Raw genomic sequence first — 20,537 nt, 5'->3', positions numbered from 1 at the left:
ATGCAGAGCTTTCAATATCACTGAAGAATTTGGCCACATCATTTGAAAAGCACCATAAAAGAATGACGCTTTTATGAGTTAAAGCACATTAGAAGTTAAGAATAATAATACAACTGCTTCAGAGCATCACGAAGTGTGGTAATGTCAGATAAGTAAATGAATCGGGTCTGCCTGTAGCTTTAGGTTTCATTACAGAAGGTTGTTTGGTGTGGTTTTTTAATCCATGTGGAATCCAGATGAACTTACTTTCACTTAAGTTTTTAATACACTGCAATATTAACACAAAAGGACCTACCAAACGATTTTCATCAAATACTTCAAAAAGAACTCTGTGTTTCTGAGGATTAACCTAGGAAAAAGAAATACATTAATAGTTAAAATATATGCTGAATTCCAGCATTTGTCTTCAGAAAAATCTTTATGCAGGAAGAAATAAATACATAGGAACTAAATTAAACGGCAAAATCTAAACCTTGCTGCCGTGTCACTATACAACACATTTCTATCAGAACCAATGAGCCAAGACCAGTGCTATCCTAAACTGGTTTTATATCCATCTTCATGTTTTTAAACATTCATGGAATAAATTTTCAATCTTGATGTTATCTTCTTTAACTCTGGCACAAATAACACCAGTTCATGAGCCTTTTTGAACATTAGATAGATACATAGAGGTATTTCTGATTCCAAGCTGAACTAGCAAGAAAACATTTTTCCTAATGTGTTAATATAATATCCACCATGGTAATAAGGCTGTAAAAAATACTTACTCTGAATAAGAGTTCTTCGTTCCACTTTGGGTTTAAGGACTACAGGGGGGTGGGTGGAGAGGAAAAAAAAAGACAAAAAAAAGACAGCATTGGTTATAGTGACAATTCTCTATTGGTGCCATTTTTGATGTTTTACATCTGTTTTATCCCATGTAAAAATCCACTCAAGAAAGTACAACAGCCTTAACCTCGCTATTGAAGGTAAAAGTCATGGGAGTCTTATACTGTTTAATACGGTGCAGAATGGAGACAATTTATGCAAGTATTCTCAGATTTTGGCTAATGTCATGGATGCAGAGAAGGGCCCCTTATACAGTTCATATCAGTTAACTTATGGTATGTCTTCAGTAATAATCACTGCCTTTTCCTCAGTCCACTATCCACATTGCTTACATGTAAACATATGTTAATCCTGAAATTATGAATTCTTATCAAATGCCAAATCTCTCAATGTAAATCAAGACAGACCAGGCACAGGTGGGCCAAACACAACATAACCTGCTCAACTAAACACACCTTTCCGTTGTGGCTATTTTTAAAAACACTAGAGATACTTTGAACTCTCATCAGCTAAACTAATGATTATCAACGTAAAGGGAAAATGAATGAGTAATCTCGTAACATAAATCACGGCCACTATCTGAGAACAACAATTTGGAAGAGTACTTTCCCTCTCATATATACAATTTTTCATCTTCAGTTGAGCTAACATAAGTTACCAGTACTAAGACCAACTTTTTCCTGCAAGTATTCTAGAGAAATGAATAGCATCATGATTCAGGTGAACTGTACAATTTGATGTTCAAACACAATAAACATTAAAAAGAGTTGTACAGCATGAAAGAGTAAAAAAATTGTACAGCAAGAGAGATTCTAATTAAAGATCTCAGAAAATCAGAACAATCCAGTATTTCCATGAACGATGTAGTTTTGAGTTGGTACTCACCTTACATTCCTTAGTGTTTCTCTACCTTTCACTAAAATTATTGAAAGGAAAATACCAAAATAATGCCATGAACAGAGAAACAGTGTAGGTCATGGAACATTCCTTTCCTCATGTCCGTTCACTCAAGTGACACATTAATTCTCCTATTTCCCATGGTATTAACTATTCCTCTAGAGTCTGATCAAAAAACCAAACAAACCCACCACACCCACAGAGTTAAGACAGCTAACCTTTTTAATAGTTTTTGTCTGAACGCTGGTAAGGACTCCATTCACTGGATCATATACTGTCACTTTCACATATGGGTCGCTGGGAGGGGGAAAGAAAAAGATAAGCATGCTGCTATATATCCTTTCTTGTCAGCATTATTAGCAGTTGAGTTTTAAAAGGTTTACATTAATAGAAGCTATGAAACTAGGAGTTACAATTACTTTACGAACACCACACACATTTGTACTTACAATCAGTTTCAGAATAGTTTTAGAGATTAATCTAAACATTGTTACCGATTATGACAATACAGCTATGCCATTTTATATTCTATCGCTATAATTTGATTGTCTCCTCTTTCACAGTTCTTATTTTACAAGAACAGATTTAATAAATCCTCATGCATTTCAAGAAGACATACACACAAAAAAAAAATCAGTTGTGACCGAAAAAGCTTGAAGTATTCAATCTCTTGTTTTTAACAATTTAAAACACCTGGAATCTGAGGTACTGCCATGAACATGCAATATTCTTACTAAATGTTCTATCAGTTTCACAGAGTTTGAGTTTAACCTGAATTATTCTGTTAATGAAGGCGTCCTAATATGGTTGCTTAAAATGGCCTGCTGCCTCAGATTTTATTTTTTTTTCCTTCTTGTGGTACAATAAACAACAGATTATATAAGTATCTACTTTTCCGAACACAGTCAAGGCATTCAATTGCTCAAACAGACTAATAACAAAAGGTGACCAAGACTGTCTGCCATATGGCAAAAGAGCATACCGTTTTCACATATTTAAGTTTTGATGAGAAAAGCTGCCCTAATTTTGTTTAAAGTTAAAAAATTGCATGTGAAAAAAAAAATTGAAGAGACTGTCTGGCTTTAGGGAAAATATGAATATCACAAGATAAATTTTTCTAATGCTAAACTGATGTCACACATAACAATTTTGCTAGTGCTAAAATAACAGCATTCCTGTACATATGCCAAAGCAGCTGACAGCAGTATTAGTACTAAACCTATCAGTACTTTTCTAGACCCTCTGTACATGGGCCAGGAGAAAAAAGTAGCTTTAGTACAAGCTGCACGCTGCCATTTGCCAATTCTACAAAACATTTCACGTACCAATTCAAAAGTCTGATCTTTCCTGTGGTAAATGTTAAGCCACTTTAATTGTTTCTTCCCCTACACAGATTGTTAACTTTTAAATCTGTACATACCCAGAGCCTGCAGCCACTGGTACGGGTTTACCACATCTATAGAATTGGTGGATGCTGTTCCTCTGCATATAATTTGAGCTGAAGTAGTCTTGTGGCTACCAGTGTTTAGCACTGTGTTCATTCCAAGTCTTTAAAGCACAGATGAGACAATTTTGATTGTAACTAAACTCTTGCTACTTTAACAGCAGTCTAAGTTTTATATATATATATATACACACATACATATATATCTCTATCTTCCACGGCAAATCTATTTTACCATGCAGAGAATTAAGCTTTCCTACACATTGTTTTGCCAACGCATAAGATCTGTTCAAGTGACTCTTGGGCAAGAAAACAGGTGTCTTCATGTTTATATAGTCTCTGATCATTTTATAAGTTAAAACAGTTCTGAATTTTTTGGAAAGAGGCACAGCAGGATTTACTAAGATCTAGACAGCTGTGGAACAAAAATAAAGAAGTAGCTGTCCCTTAATAGACTAACAACATATTCTTACCTGGCTCCTAAGATGTCCTTCTTGGCCAGGCCAATTCCAGCTATAACCTTCACCCTGACAATTCGTGTGTTCTCCTAAAAAAAACAAAATAATATATTCAAGATGCATTCAGATCTATTTTTAATTTATAAAGCTAAAAGCAATTATTGGCATAATTTTTAATTTACACTGAAAACTATAGACTAAGTAATGCAGTTACTTTGTCTGATAGAAACAGCTTGAAGTTTCAGTAGCAAATTTATTCTACCTTTATTCCTTTTGAAGTCTTATCACCATCATATCCACATATGATGGTAGACACAGAATCCAAAAAGCAGGATTATTTTCTTTTTTAAATTAATTTTGTTTCTCGGCATTCTAAAGGACTGGGATTTTGTTTTGAGTTAGTGTGCTTAATCCCACAGGACAGAATTGGTAGCCCAGCATTGAACTGTTCCTGCCAGCCTTCTTTCCCAAATTCTGAATTGTTCTGGAAGCAGCAGTCACCATTTTCCCCTGCGAGCCTTGCAATACACTTGCATCAGATTGGACACAGTAGGCATGTACTGCGTAGCATGTAGCACCCACATGAAGAGCTCCTAGGGCAACAGTACCAGCAAGTTGCTATTGCCACAATTCATGCAGCCCAGTGACTTCTACTGCTGCCAACTGCTCCCAGGAAGGAGAGCATCTAGGAGCAGTATCCACGATGGGCTCCCATGTTTCTCAGCAGGCAATTCTTAGCCATGTTTTCTACAGAGTAGACAAGAACCTTTGTGAGAACATGCTCTGAACAGCATTAACAATTTTTGGTGCACATGGACATGATCTGTTAGGATGCAAGGAATGGGTTGCCATTTGCATCTCATTAACCGTTAAAGCAAGTCGCATTAAAAGCTCAAACGTGTACTGACCAAGCAAGTTTTCACCTAATGGTATCTCAGCATTCATCAGAGGGTGGGAAATAAATTTATGGTCAGAGTCTATTTCCCAGGGGGGAATGAAAAGGGTATCAAATGTATCAGAACAAATTAATAAAGCAGCAAAGAACTCTGGAAAAGAGGGAAGAATAAAGAATTCTTGCATCTATTTTTACTTTACAGCACAGAGAGGCCATGCTCAAAATATTAGGATTTCTGAAATGACGTGTCAGCAGGGTACGAGATTTTTAAAAACAAAAAAACTACTGCAGTTACCCATTATTCAAATTACAGCTTCACAGGAGTGACATAAGTAATTGCACTCCTCCTGTTAATTAATATAACTGTACAAAGCCTTATATGGCTTATCTGATAAGCTACTGAATTCAAGAGGGGGAAAAAATCCCAACAGCTGTGACCATGTCAGAGGAAGAAGACAAATGGGCACTGTTTCCCTGGAAAGCAAAATGCTTTGCAGATGAAAGACTGTTTGTAGGCAATGGCTGGTCAGAGACACCTGTGATGAAAGCTGATGTAACCTAGGTGGTTTAAGCAGATACCAAGAGCAATAGGTGAAGCAGCAGATGTTGTCCCTGGGACCTTCCTGAATTCAACTTATGATTGAAAGTGCTTTCAAAAGGAGACATGTAGGACGCACTCAGTTTGCTTTATCACTGGTCTCCTATATAACCACAGGGCTGGACTCCCTAACCAATACCAACTGGAGGCGTTAGTAAAGGTAACTGAGACACCTGCATGCTACTCTCGAGGCAGAGACTACTGGCTAACAAGGTAAAGGTGAAAACAAACCAGTAAATAAAAATAAAATAAGTAAGCAAGTTTCTCCCACTCTCTGTAGTTAGAGGTGATTGCCAGGGAACCGAGATGAACATCTACAATATCCACTTACCGACAAAACAGTCAAATGACCAAGACAGTTACAGCCAAATCACAAGTCTATCTTCCACCTTCACCTCAAAAAAAAATAATTGTCTCCTACTAGGAAACCTAATAGTTCAGAAAAGAAAGACTTAACAACCAACCTCACCAAGTACTGACCACTAGTAGGTGTCCTAAGCTTTTAAAATTCTTAGTAACTATCAGACTTTAAGGCACATAACATTACCAATATGTTTTATGACAACAATAGAACTGACTAGATTTAAGAAAAAAAAAAAAACAAACTATGCTGGCATCAAATTAAGAGCCATTTGTTAATATTCTTATATATCACAAATATCCTAAAATACCCAGCCTTGTCTTACATTCCAAAACAGCATCCAATTTATCTTCTATCAATTACTTGGCTTCAGTGACACTCAACATCAGCGAGTTTCAGAGACTACTCAAGCTTAAGAGTACCACGTGTGCATTTCTGCTCTCACTGAGCACTTCTGCACTTCACTCACTGCACCACTACCCTCTCCCAACAAGGGCAGGGTCCTCAGTCACGGCCCACAGGACCCAAATGACAGAACCGAGCTCAAGAAACAATCTCACTGTCTCCTTCTCAGAAAAAGGCCAAGAGCAGACATTGGTGTAGGATTTACTGCCCTAAAAGACAAATACCTTTTCTTGCATCTGAGTTTAGTTGCTTAGACCGCAAGCTTTTCTCAGTTATTCAAGCATGAGAAAAAAATAAAGACAATTAGATGCTTTTGGGCACAGGCATCTGAGAGTGAGGCTTAACAGGGCATCAACATAGTCCACACAGGGGAGATCTCAGAAATAGGATCCACACTCCTCAGATTTTAAAGCTGGCTTAATCACATGGTTTGTTTACTTATAATAGAGATCTGAATTTATCTGAATGCTATTTTACAGAAAGACAAGTTGCTTTACGTGACCTCAGGAAACTAGAAGCCACAAACCTGAGACTGGCATGTTGAAGGTTGACTTAAACATGCCTTGCTGAAAGAGAGAGTATTATTTGTTTGGGGTCAGTGCCAAACTAGGACAGCTACAGGATTTTAGTTAGCCCAGCAGAACAACTAAGCAAGCTGACATCTGCTTATGAACTGCCATGTAGAAATATCCTTCTAGATTAACAAAAGCATTTTAAAAAAAAATTTTGAATTGTTCACAACAATATTCCCCACAGATCTCCTTTTTCACTTTCACTTTTTCCACTTATGGCTCTCACTCCCCAAGACCCCAGCACACGCCTTTCTGTCTATTTTTTAAACTGACAGGTGATACTGAAGGGTCCACTTCTTCCTTTTCCAAGCTATAAAGGCGAGAAACTTCAGGAGGGAAAAAAAAAACACAACATGCAAATGTGCAAGGACAATACTTAATCACAAGAGATTAGGTTCCCCATTCTCTGGTCACACTAGCGTGCAAGACAGATAAGAAGAAAATCAGACAGCTTGATCCAAACGCAGTCAGAAGTGCCTTACACTGGAAGGACCCATTATGCTATGACCTCACACATCCTGAAGCGGTAGAGAGGCCTGCTGACAGGATACCAGTCTGCGCTGTGACCATACGACCTCTTCTCCCCACTCACTGATGACAGGCAGAATTACTAAGGAACTGCTGCTACAGTTCACAAAAGCTGCTCCAAACACATCGATCTCAGAAAGACACGAACAGCCAAAGATTTCCAGGACTGTTTGAAGCTAATTGCCAAGAAAGGTTGGATGAGATGATCCTTGAGCTCCCTTCCAACCTAGTATTCTATGATTGATTCTATCATGCAGCCAAAAATCAGGTGATGCAAGCTCTGCATGGAAACAATGCATCAGATATTTGATTCTGGAATCCACAGCGAATAGGTTCAAAACCAAAATTCCATGGTTTCAAGGCAACTTTGAACCTTTCCTTCTTCATTCACCTTGCACAGGAGATCCTTACTCGCCCCCTTCGTAGCCACATGTACAAGAAACGGTGGATCGGTAACATGCTTCTGTAGATCCACTGGCAGCTGCAACCTGAGAGCATTTTTGTAGTCCAAGACACATGCAAGCTACAGCCTGTACCCCTTCTATGTTGACTGTAAACACTCTCAAGCTCACCTTGCAACTCTTTTCCACCACTGCAGTGCTTCCAGTGGTTCTGGTGGCATAGGAAGGGATAGGCACCTAGTCAGTAACCAGGAACATACCAGCTAAGTCTAGCAGCACTGCAGCTTGTCCAGGAAACGGTGCTCTCAGACCAATTTATCTCCCCAAGAGTCTCTTCCTGGCCATAAATGCCTACCCAGCCTTTTGCGGTCCTGACATTAACTCGAATGGGTCAGTCTGAATTTATTCCATCTCTACAGCTGAAGAGACAGAGTATTCACTGCTGCTTTGAACACGCTAGGGGTCTTACAGGTTTAATGCCCTAGTACCCAGCTGCTCTGTAACACAGCCATGCACTTCTGAGAGATGTGCACACATGACAGCACATCAAAGACACTATCTCTGGGCACAGAGTGGTACAGGGGTTGTTTGTATAGATAGAGTAAGGATGTTCAGCTGCTTTTGACAACGTTTGACTGCCAGTCGCTTTGGAGGCTGGAGGGGAAAAAAGGCGGGGGGGACACGACACAATAATGGCCCATAACACAGCATCATATACAACACACAGGCAGATCATTTCACTATTAAAACTGTGAACTGTTAAGCTGTTCCCTCTGAGAATACAAGCATCCTAATATGAATCAAGTAAAAACAGCGTGGGAAAAGAAGTATTTGTTAAACTTCTGAATCTGACAAGAAGTGGCCACAAACAAATTAAGTCCAATTGACACTGAGTGTTTGTATCGGTTAGTCTGCTCCTAACAAATTAAAGGATAAATTATTTTTAGGGATTATACAATATTTTTAAAGCTGAAGGGTGGGGTACATGGGGGGGGGGGGGGGGGGGGATAAGGCTACCACATATTACAGAGACTGAACAGTCCAAAAATTCTTGATCTAATTAAGGCAGACAAAACATCCTTTACAGAGCCAAATCAGCAAGTTAGTTATCTTATTATGAACTTCCAAGTTTTATCATTATTCTATTGTTAATCTTATTAGTATATTCTAAAGTACACATTTAAGAGTAACTGGTCAAAATAGCTGGGTCTGCTAACACGGGCCATCTTCACAACCTCTAACAATTAGTCTATTTACTAACAGATAGTATGTCACAAGATGATGAAATAGGTTTCTGAGCTGATATGTAGACAATCAGTAACTTAAAGCTTTAAAGGCAATGCTTGCCAGCCTGTGATACTTTGAACTGATCATAACATAGAGATCTTTTTTATGTATGCCTATTAAAATTGTTTTAAAATGTGTTCTCTACACAGCAAGGCAAGAGTCAAAGTCATAAAGCAGCACTTCCATAAGTGGATAGTGTTTCATTTCCACAAAAATCACTATGACTCTACCTAGATTCAATGAATATATATGAGAAGTTCTTGAACTGGTTATTTTGGGCAAGAAAACAGCATTTGGAAAGAAAATTCAGGCTTTTAAGAAGTTTAAAACTTGTTTACAACTTTATCAGAATAGAATGGTCTTCCCTGGATTACAGCTGTTTATATTCAATGCCTATAAAGGACAAGTATTAACACTGCCCATTCTCACCCCCATCCTTCCTAAATCCACATGGTAGGAAAAATAACGCTAATGACAACTGGGAGAACGACTCCTGCTTTAGTGGTTGAAGTCCAAGACAGAGCAGAAGACAGAAGAAAAGGCATATGCAGAAAGAAAAGGTGAGAAAAAAGGCACAAATTAAGAAATGGTGACATGTTAATGACTATAGTACAAAACATTGAGCAAACCAGGGAACAATGATAAAGTGTGATCCTTGCCTGAGTCCCCGAAGGTAGACTAGTGTGGACAGATGCATGTGTACATATGCCTATATGTGCGTGCAGTCAGAGTGCATTGCCAGTTCCATGGACTGCAAATGATAAAATATTTCACACACAAACTAAATGTGATAAGATTCACAACAAGATAACAACAAAGACTTGTAACTTGTCACCTTACAAGTTTTAGCTGCTGCCTATAGCTGAGTCAGGGGAGGGGGGAAAAGAAAAAGTTCAAAATTTTTCACTTTGTGCACTGAAATACTATAATGTTAGACCAGCAAGAGGCATTTACCTTTGCCAGTCATTCATGTCTGCAACATCAAATAATTCAACTATGAACGTATTATACTACTAACCATTCTCCTTCGCTTGAAGCGGTAAGACAAAACACGTAATGTGCTATTATCTAATTCAGTAGATATAAAGGCTCTCTCTGATGATAGTGTAAACAAGTCTAAACAATTTTACAGGAGTTTTCAGCAAGTTGCAATCCATTTGTCAGGTTGAACAATGATTCCTGACACATCCCAAACCTCCAGCAGGTGACTGATTGGAGTCAGATTCAGACACACAACTACCATGCAGAAGACATAGTTTGACAGTGTAAGATACAGACAAAATTCAGATAAATTAAAATAATTGTATGGAAGAGAAAGGTTTTTGATTAGGAGAAGGGTTCTTCAGAGCACATATTTGATTATTATTGAAAAATTAATTGTATTGGCTTTCCTATTTTAATCTTTAGTTTAAGTTTTGAGTTTGATTTTTCAAGATACTTCTACAGAAAAGATTCACATAGGATGTAAGGAAACACCAAAACCAGGATGGTTAATCTAATGTAAAACAAAATGGCAGTATCTGCTAGACTACTAGACAGCTTTTTTTGAGGAAGCCAATATATAAAAAAAAAAAAATGTCTGAGTAGTCTAACAGAGAGCACACTTTGTAGTAAACAATTGCACTAGGCAATAACATCCTGTTATTCTTTTGTTCCAGCTAGATAGGTCAAGAACCAACCACGACTAAATCAAGCCAAGAAAAGAGCAAAGGCTATTCTAATAAAATAGTACAGCAGCATCACCTTTTTGGATTCTGGTAATAAGAAAGCCTTAATATGTAATTCCTCATAAGACTCATACCATGTCTGCATATAGCGCAGATAAAGAGAAAAGAAAATTCAAATTTGGGTATGTGCAGATAAGGCAAGCACAAACATACCAATAGTTTGGAAATTCAAAACGGAAAGTAGTAAACAGCCTGACCCAGTGAAAGAGCATAAAAAGGAAGGGATGTTCAGTGGGCTGAATGTGCTCTACATCCCATGTAGAGTGATCCCTCCCGTCCCACGTACCAAGTCCAGAAAGCTAGTGGAGGGGAAGAAGAAAAAAGAAAAAAAAAAAAAAAAAAAAAGAGATTATCAACTATCTATAGAATGTTCTGCAGTGCACACCTACACAGACTGCTGACCTCATTAAGGAACAGCTATAAACAGCAAGAAAAGTTAGGATACTTCCATGTTAGACGTGCACTAAAGCCAAGACCCCATTAAACAATAAGTATCAGCATAAGAGAGACAAACCAGGAATCTATAGGTTCTTTTATAAGATGATTCTCAAATCTGTGAGACATCTTACTTAAGGTACTCAGCCTTACCCTACTAGTAGCTTGCATTTTAAGCACAAATTGTTGATTAAAGATAAGCCATCATCACATAAAAGGCTCTGAAGCCTAGGAGCAGCTCGGAAACAATGCTGAAAGATTACTTACAGCTAAAGTGACTACAAATTCCAATTGAATACATAGCCTCTTGCATCTGCCAATTGTAGTAGATGACACTGCTGTGTTTCTGTAAGTTAAAAAACCCTGTACCTTTGCAAGTTTCCAAGTCTGTATCTCCCATTCAAGAGTACTTATTTCAAATTGCATTAAAAGTTTGTGTGTATTTTGGTTTGTTTTTTTTACCTTGAAATCATTAGTAACCATAACAGTTATGTTTGAATGCTTCACAATAAAATCATATTCTTTAATGGCATATGCTGGAGTGATAAGCAGTCTTTTCATCTGAAAAACTTTTTAGAGTCTGAATAATTAATTAAAGATTTGACTCTTCCATTACCTACACTGAGGTTAGCACAGAATGTTTTCCCTTAAGCAGTACAGAAGATACTGACATTCTTCACCTGTCTAACATTAAAAACAACATATATATTATGGAGAAAGAGGTACTAGGAATTTTAAATAAAATTCTTCATACCTTAAACAAAAAACTCCGACACATAAGATCAGGATAGCTAAGAGCACTTATATATGCTATATTCAGCTTGAGCAATTCCAGCAGGAGATAGATACAAAGTTGACAGCAGGAGGAATAGGTCCAATGAAGTTCTTGTTAAAACTTACCATCTCATTTGAAAGAAATAATTTCTCACAGAATGGTGAGCCTTAGCTGAAGGCAAGTAGTTCCTGCAATATTCAGACCTTGCAAGTGAGGCAGACATCTATGTTAGATGACCGCTAAATGATAGTAAGTTTTGTTAGCATCACCAGTTCATTTCACCAGCAGGTAGAAAGCAGGAAGCAGACTTTGCTGTCTTGACCATCCCTTCGCAACCCAGAGAGCACTCTCTTCCCTCTCTACAGTGACCAACAAAATTAACTATCTTTCTTTGAAGAAACTCTCTCAAAGCAAGCAAAGCAAGTTTTAGATTCAGGAAGATTCCTATTATAGAACTACATTAATCAATCTTGTAAACATAATGAAAGTAATTTACTTCCACCTGCCACTTACAGTCCAGTCTTACTCACTAAAAGAATGTACATGTTAATTGTACCATAGGAGCATTTTGTGTTCATAAATAAGGAAGTCTCATCCTTCAAGAAATGCTGTATTATAGTTAATAAAATAAGATTGTAAAGATTGTATTTAATACCTCTGTTCAATTGCAAATGAAGGAAAAGATTCAAGACGACAGGAGTCCACTAACAGAGTTATCCGTTTGTCAATGGAATTTTACTTTAAAAAACAAACAAAAAAAACCCCAAACACATAAAACCCCAAATCAAAACAACCACCAAACTATTTTTCAACAGGTGCAACCCAATATCCACAACGCTCACAGTCAGTGTTGGTTAATTCAGTGTGAAAGAAAGGCTTTTAAAAACAAAACAAATCCAGGTACATATGATAGGTTCTGGAAACCATCAGGTCTATACAAATTATATTGCTACTTAAAAAATCCCAAACAAACCAACCCCAAACCAAATCCAAAAAACCTCCCAAAACCCCAAAACAGCAAGCATCACCATTTCTGCAAGTAAACTATTCCAGATACACTGGCTTCCAGACCATGCCTTGCAACGGAAAAGGCCTTCATAGCCTAGAATAAATTCAGAGCATTTCTGAAGCACAGAGTATGTATGTCTATTTTTTTTTTTCTATTTGAGTGCCCCATATAAGAACAGGGTCAGATGGAGCAGACATCTAGTACAGAGGTGCTGGGGAAGCTATAGGGTTTGAACCAGAACAGAAGCACTGGGCTGCCTCAAGTTCAGGCACAAATGAGCCAAACCAAATCAGTTTTTGTCAGAAGCAATCCAGAGGAAGACTAGACCATGCCAGTCTCTGAAGTAGTGTCTGAAAGATTTCTGGTCTTCAGCATAATCTCCAAAACATAGCAATATGAGAAGGGTTGTGGGGTAACGTGCGCAGAAGTAGAGAAGACAAACCATGTGTCCAAGACATTCAGTACACCAGCAGCAAGTTAAATAACCATAAACAACCTACTCCAGTAGTATATCCTAAAGGAATATAAAAACATATCTAAAGTTTTCCAGAATGAAATACCATATGCTTGTGAGAAATCTTACACAACCTGCAGAAAACAAGAACACTTGGTCTACACAGTACAGCTCTCAAGCGTCTGAGAAACCTGAAATGGCAAATGCATGCAAGTGGGAAGTGTATTTTTGCCTGTGAGAAGTTCCTATTACTAGATTGATCCCTGAAACAGATCAAAGATAACAGACAAAACAGATCAAGAAAGCTTGCTAACTTAACACGTTATTTAGGCAATATAAGAAGAGCTAAACAAAATAAGAAAGTCCTTACTTCAGGCTGGGAGTGTAAGAACTCCGATACATAGAAATTTTTAAATTCCACTGGCTATGAAATACTTGTCTATAGACAAGTGGCATCATTTTATTAAAAGACATTCCAAAGCCCTCTAGTACAAGCAGGTATTTGAATAGAAAACAGAAATAAATATATTGTCATTCTGGACGGTTCTTTAACAATTACATTTTTAACCCAGCAAACCACTGAAAAATGTAATTACTTCTGTAATCAAAGAAATAACAGAGCATTAGCTGAGATATCAATGATTCTTCCTTCAGTCTTTGAAGGATCATTCCACAATGACTGCTAGAAAGTGCTGTATTTAGTATTGCTGCCATTTGTCACCAAAACACAGTAACTGGAAGTGAATAGCTCAGTGTCAGAAAATGCTTGATCAAAGTGTTTAATCTACAGAAATCCAAGTCTTAGCAACCTGAACGTTTTGTATTAGGAAGTCTCTCACCCAGAAGCCCTGTAGCTATGGACACTCCACCTCAACAAGCTGGAGGCATGGAATGTTTTGGTTCAACTAGATAGCCTCAAAAAGTTACTAGCAACTGAAGAGAGGATCTTGCAATGGGAAGTGCTATGCAACACTTGCAACACGCTGTGCTCATTTTCTATTAGAACTCCTACGCAATTCAAATATTAAGATGAAGGAAAAAAAAATAACAATTTGAGGGTTACCTCTCCAGAAGTAAAGCAGAACTTGAGAAAGCAAGCCATGCTAACAGACTAGGAATAATATTTCATAGTTTCAATAAAATGAATTCCTGCTAAGGATGCAACAGGTGTGCATTGGCACAGAGACCATCACTGCCTGGACACAAAAAGAGCCGATCGAAGACAGTCTTGGTAAAATACCCTTTTGGCTCAAAGACAGCATTACTAACATTTCACACAGGTCACCAAGCAGCTTTCAGACAGATACAGCTTTTAGTCTTCCTGTACCTGCAATTAAAAAACAAAGTGACCTTCTTTCTTCTTGATAAAGTTAACTATTCCATCAATATTCTGCCCTATGCACAAGCCAGTTATGATGCAAAAGCCCACCCTATCTGCCGACCACTTAAGCACAGTAACAGGTATATCAGTATCAGCCACCTTTCAGAGATCCACGTGCTCAGGAACTACAACCTCACCAGAGAAGTCACTTTCAGTTACCTACGAGTTTATTGCAAAAACCACTGAAATGCACACAAGATTTCACGCTCTCGCTAATGGCAATGCAGAGAAAAGCACCATCGCTCAGGCCCCGAACCACCTTTTGTACAATTTTAATCCACGCACCGCTCCAGGGCTGCAAACGCTGTCCGTGACAAAGCCTGAAACAAAGACTTTATTCTTCAGTAGCAGGGGAGGGAGCGGGGGGAGAAGAAACCCCGCTTCACCCATCCAGCACCGTCACGAGGAAGCGGCCCAACGCACGCGAATTTCTGCGTCTGTAGGGGGAGGCTCGCACAGCTTTCAAAAAGCAGCCTAGAGACGGGAATGCCGGTGCTAGGAGACACGGCAACCGCCAGCTTACCGCGCTCCCCGGGGCCGGCCGGGGTTGGCGGGGCGGCCCGGCAGCCAGTGCGGAGGGGTTGCTGGCACGGGGGGGGCGCCGAGCCCCCCCACCTCACCCCTCAGCCTCGCTCCCCCCACCCCGCCGCCACGCCAGATCGCGGCGGGCCCGCAGGAAACGCCCGCCCTGAGGGCAGAACCGCCCGGCCCGGCCCGGCCCCGCGGGGAAGCCGCCGCCCGCCCTCCGCGTAAAAAGGAAAGGGGAAGGCGCAGGGGGACGGTCACAGGCCTCACCTCCTCGCCCGGCAGCCCGAACACCTCAACAGGGGAAGCCGCCATGGCCGAGCAGCGCGCGCTCCCCTCAGCCCCGCCGCCGTGTTTACCCGCTGCCGCCGCCGCCCCGCGGTGCGGCCTGCCGCCGCCCCGCCCACAGCCCCGCCCACAGCCCGCCGCGCGCGAGCAAGGGCCGCCCCCCAGCACGGCAAGCGCGGGCACGCGCCCTCCTCCTCTCTCCGGCCCCCTCCGCCTCGTCTGATTGGCGCAGAAGGCCGCGCCATCGCCCACCCGGGGGGGTGGCAGCGCCTTCCGATTGGCTCTCGTTCCGCGCCCCGCCCGGAGACACGCGCCGCGCGGGCAGCCCGAGGGGGCGCGCGGCCCCACGAGGCGGGGCGGGGCCGCCTCCCTCAGCTTCACCAGCCCCCAGGGCGCCCCGCGCCGCTGGCCGGCTCAGGGACAGCCGCGTCCCGCCCCCCCTGCCCTGCTCGGGGGGCGCTCCTTAGGTACGTCATGGGGTGAATAAAATCGGTTTTCTACGAATTTTCCCTGTGGTTTACATCGTCGGAGTCTTTTCTGCATCTCTGAGGGCCAGGCGCAAGCTGTGGGAGCTCTTGCCTAAACCCCTCACAACCAGGGAACCTCCTGGAATTGCAAAAATTTGGGAAAAATGAGAGGAAAAAATAATTCTCTTCAATGTGGAGAAAGGACCTTGCCTGCCAGGCCAAGGTAGTGCTCAGGGTACTGGGAGGAGGAAGGAAGTCCCTGCTGTGTGAGGAGTTGACCTGACATAGCACCCAAGCAGGCAGAATGCCAGAGAAGAGAAAAACTGTAAGAGCCTCGTCTGAAATCAAAGCTACAATGTTCTAAAGACTCCATTTTCTCAAAACATAAATCAGCCCCACCCCCCCCCGCCCCGGTAAAACTTACAAGTACATTACCTTAGTAAGGGAGAATGACGTCTCAGCTGAACGCTTGAGGTCATTCCCAAATCGCCCGTTCAGTGGTGCTTCCCAGCCATCACCCACGCTCTGGTTGGAAGAGACCTGTTTCCGTGATGGTTTTGTAAATGGCTGGAATTCACACTGCCTTCAAAAGCTGCCCGTGAATCGCTAAGGAGTCGCTGCTCACCGGCCTTCCCAACAGAGGACAACCGGAAGAGCTATGCTAAAATAAGTGTAAATAAAATAGGGTGGTTTAGTGTGAGCTTTGTAGCCATAAGCCTCTCTACAAGCCTGAGCCAAACTCCTCCGGGCACTGCAGAGCCCGTAAGTGCAGAGAATGTACCTTCGTCTTAGGATGAACATGTGGAGAATCCCGTGTGTCGCTAACAACGAACAAATGCAGCAGCACCTGTACTGGCAGTGAGCCTGTGTTTTTCATCATCTTTCAGCTCATCCAACCTGCCCCTCACAACCTGGGTGACCTACTTCTTTCATCATCTGATGAGAAACTCTACCCTTTCCCAAATAAACACAGTCCCAGGCTCAGCTCTTTGGATGGTGCCCCAAGCAGATCACGAAACACCCAGGTAACTAACACCTCCATGGCAGGACTCAGGCAAGCCTGTGCCTGGTATCACACACACTTGTGCTCTCCCAGGGCTAGCAGGAAGCTCTGAGGAAAGGCAATCTCAATGGCAAAATCAGTTTGTGCGTGTTCCAAAGGGAACCTATAAAAAATTAGGTGAGTGTCTGAGAAACAGACAAAGTGGCATTTTGGGAAGTGCCTTCATAGTTATGATCATCTATGAAAGTGAACAGGTAGATTTACATGGGGAAACAATGTCTTGTATTAGACCAACTGATCAAGTTTGGGAAAAAGACCCAGAAATAACCCCCTTCAGTTTCTGGATGGAGCCTCTGGATACACGTTGTTTACCTTCACTCAGCCTTGCCTACAGCACTCTCCCAGCACAAGTTTAGAGGCTTGTCCAAATTTAAGTGGGAAGGTTCCTGGGTGACAACTAAGCAGGGAAAACCTGCCTCAGTTACAGCCGGCACGATTTCCAGGTCCGGTTACTTTGTGAATCACTTGTTTCTGGGATTGAGCCTAACGTTGATTAGCAAATTGTCCTTACTACTTGCTAGAAAAAGCGTGTGGGGTCGTGGCTGTCGAGCATGAATACCTGGGTTTGCAGTGCTGTCTCTTCTGCTCTGCTAGAGTGTACAAACCATGTCAGACAAAAAACAGCAGACCCTCAAAAGCTTCCCCCCCCCCCCCCAAAAAAAAAAGTCTAATAAAAGATACTGGTTTATTTCTTCCTCTAAATCTCCTACTACAACATTGCTGTCACTTGCCTGAACACTGCTTGTCTGGTTTTCTAGTCTCAGTCTCAGCTTTTCTGTACACTAGAAGGCTATGAGAAGAAGCATTCTCAAGCATCCTGAAGTCCTGTTTAAAAAAGGTTTTGTTTGTGGATATTTTATGAGCACATTACTTATTGAGCTTTTTTGTAAGACATCAAAACTCAAACACTAATTTCCGAATAACTTATCATTTCAATAACTTTGAAATTTGAAACAATGGCCTTTTGAAATTTACAACAGGGCATTACCATACACAATTTTTTATATTACATTTTTTAAGTAGTAGAGTGTAATGCAGCCCCAAATAAGATCTCACTGATTCATTTTTTGTGTGGAAAGACCACTGATTGTCCAGAACAGGAGTTACAACACAGTCAGATCCCAAATTCATGAGTAGATGACCTGCTATCAACAAGGCTTGTGTGTCTGGGTTTGTTACTGAGGCATCCATATGCTAGGTAAGGTCTATACACATTTTCAGTGGGATCAATAGTTATCTTCAATAGTCCAGCAAGACATCTAGCAGTTCACTCAAAATAGAAGAATTTTAAATTAAAGTATTCTTTTACTTAAAAACAAGGGAAAATAAACCACGATCTGTTTGTTAACAAATAATTCAGTTCTTATGTAAGATATATATCTCCAGCATTTAATATTTTATGTTCTTATGCAATTACAGACTAATAGTGGAAGAGAGCTCTTCTGAGAGCTCTTCCTCTTTCTGCAAATAATTGATTTTTGGCTGCAGAGAATAACCTGCATTTGGATCATCTGAGTGCAATGGAACACTTTAGCTGTATATCAAGACCATTCAAAACATATTAATATTTTATCTCATTACTCCATCCCAACTCCATGAGTTGTCATCTGGTAACAAAGAAATTTGACTTCTCTTGCCATCTAAATTAACCTTCAGTCCCATGAAAGACTGAAAAATTACAATTTTAAAAAATATTTTCCACCTCTTAGATGATGCCATTCAGCCTGATAGACACAATTTGTGGTCTGAATTTTATATACATTCACAATATTTGGTTTGTGTCTGTCTTTATCGTAAATGCTTTTAAAAGTTAGAGAGAATCCATAAGCTATAATACTGAACTGCTTTGCAAAAAAGAAAGCATTGCGTGTTCTTAAAGGATGAAATAATGTGGGAAAAGGAGATTTGTTTCATAATTCCAAAGGGAGTCATCATAAAATAATCTTTAGGTTAAGAATATATATTAACTACAGTCATGGTTAAGTTACAAAAGCTGGGACATCAAGTGACGTCAAAGTATGTTTTATCTTATCAAATATAGGATACACTTTTGCTACAGAGGATTCTAAATCAAATTGGATAAATTATATTCACTGCTTTTCCTTTAAACTGAAGGAATCAGAAGTCATTTTAACTGCAATTAAACAAAAAATCCGGATGCAAATGACACAAACAGATTTTTGTCCCATTGTCTTTTGTTCTACTGAGTCATTCAATAGAAAATGTTATGATGAACCACTCACAATGTCACAGTGGCAGGTAAATGGAAAACTACATACAGGAGGGAATTAACAGAAAAAATTTATAGTGCTAGTGAGTCATTCCTATGACTAAGAGAAGTAAATACATATTGATAGCCTAGTAATCTCAATTTCTTTAATACCATGGCAATGACTCACTAATGAGACTAATGCCAGAGATACAGTTAAGTGCACAAGACTCAACACTCTTCTTGGCTTTACAGTTATGTGCAAATACATGCTAGATCCTGGGGCTTAACACTGTATTTCCAACACCATGATAACAAGATGCAAAATTGATACAAAGATGAAAGCTTAAATTTTGTAAGCAAGAGCTTCAGTCTGGTAAAAGTCACCCCAGACTGACTGTTGTCTCTGTATTGCAACTAGACTGACATTAGCTCACGCTCAGGTTTTCACCAGCCCCTACCGCTCCTTTTCATTCTCAGTTCTGTTTTCCTCAAGTTTTCTGGTTTCCCTTACAAGAAACATCTCTTCTGTTTGGACACGTGTTGCTTTCTGCATTGCCTGCTGCCAAGCCACTGCCTCCAGCTGTGTCAAACCCTGCAGCCATACTTATCCCTGCAGGATGACAGCAAGGCGTGACCATCAACCAGGGACAGACCAGATGTGAACCAGAAATTCTCCACTCAAGCAGCTCCTTTTCAGGGCAGCCTGCAGGCAACATTTAACACTGCTCTCAAAGCGTGGGTCTGTGTTCCCAAGGCACTAACACCTGCCCTGGGCCAGGTCCCTCCGCCCCCCCCTCCCCGAGATCCCTGTCCCCCAGGAAAGCTGCTGAGATCTCCGGCTCTCACAGGAAGAGTCTGTGAGAAGGGAAAGCTGTAAGAAATGTTTTTCCTAATTTCTGTGACTAGTATAACAGCTTACAAGCAATTTCTTTTGGAAATCTCTCTGGCTCGATGAGCAAACCTGCATAGTAAGAAGAGCAACTGTGGTGGAGGTGGGAAGTCACACTCATTTTGTGCATATGCATTTGAATGAAGTGGTAAACACTTGTCTGAATCACCACCACTCAGATGTCATCTTTCTCTCCCTATTTTCAGCTTGAGGGGGAGGAGAGCTGCCAGAACAAAAATCCGGAGGTGCTGAACTCCAGTCAACTGCTGTCACGCTGGTCCCAGCTTAATTCATCACCAGTCATCCCATGGTTAACACAGTCATTGTGTATATTTCTGCTAACAGCTCAACCCACCGCAGTGTTACAGAAGTAAGATCTTTCTGAGGATGACGTATTTGGGCTTTTCTTCTTTAAGTACCTTCAGGTTATCATTCTCCATATGTCTATGAAGCAGTATGTGCTATATGCTTTTTGCCAGTGCCTAGAACATCACTAAGACCAGAGGAAGGTACTGTTCTGACTGGGTGTGTGACTGAGCAGCACTCATGCACTCCCATCTTTACTCCTCTATCATTTTCACACAAGATGCTCTTTCTCATAGTGCTTCTCTCATTTCATTAGGAAAATGGGAACA

At 40.6% G+C, this 20,537-nt stretch overlaps 1 protein-coding gene across 1 annotated transcript in view; it reads right to left on the bottom strand.

Moving 5' to 3' along the window:
- The window catches only part of NEDD4 (NEDD4 E3 ubiquitin protein ligase), a 57,827-nt gene extending 42,444 nt beyond the window's left edge, over positions 1–15,383 (bottom strand). Inside the window, exons 1-5 of the mRNA XM_075764009.1 lie at positions 15,254–15,383; positions 3,646–3,719; positions 1,947–2,025; positions 771–809; positions 296–349 (exon numbers count right to left, since the gene is read on the bottom strand). Coding sequence (XP_075620124.1) covers positions 296–349; positions 771–809; positions 1,947–2,025; positions 3,646–3,719; positions 15,254–15,298 — 291 coding nt within the window. The 5' untranslated portion in view covers positions 15,299–15,383. The remainder of the gene's footprint in view (positions 1–295; positions 350–770; positions 810–1,946; positions 2,026–3,645; positions 3,720–15,253) is intronic.
- Positions 15,384–20,537: the final 5,154 nt, after the last annotated feature.

Source organism: Balearica regulorum, chromosome 12, assembly GCF_011004875.1.
Source record: "Balearica regulorum gibbericeps isolate bBalReg1 chromosome 12, bBalReg1.pri, whole genome shotgun sequence".
Taxonomy (NCBI): Eukaryota; Metazoa; Chordata; class Aves; order Gruiformes; family Gruidae; genus Balearica; species Balearica regulorum.
This window is presented reverse-complemented; position numbering and strand designations above follow the sequence as displayed.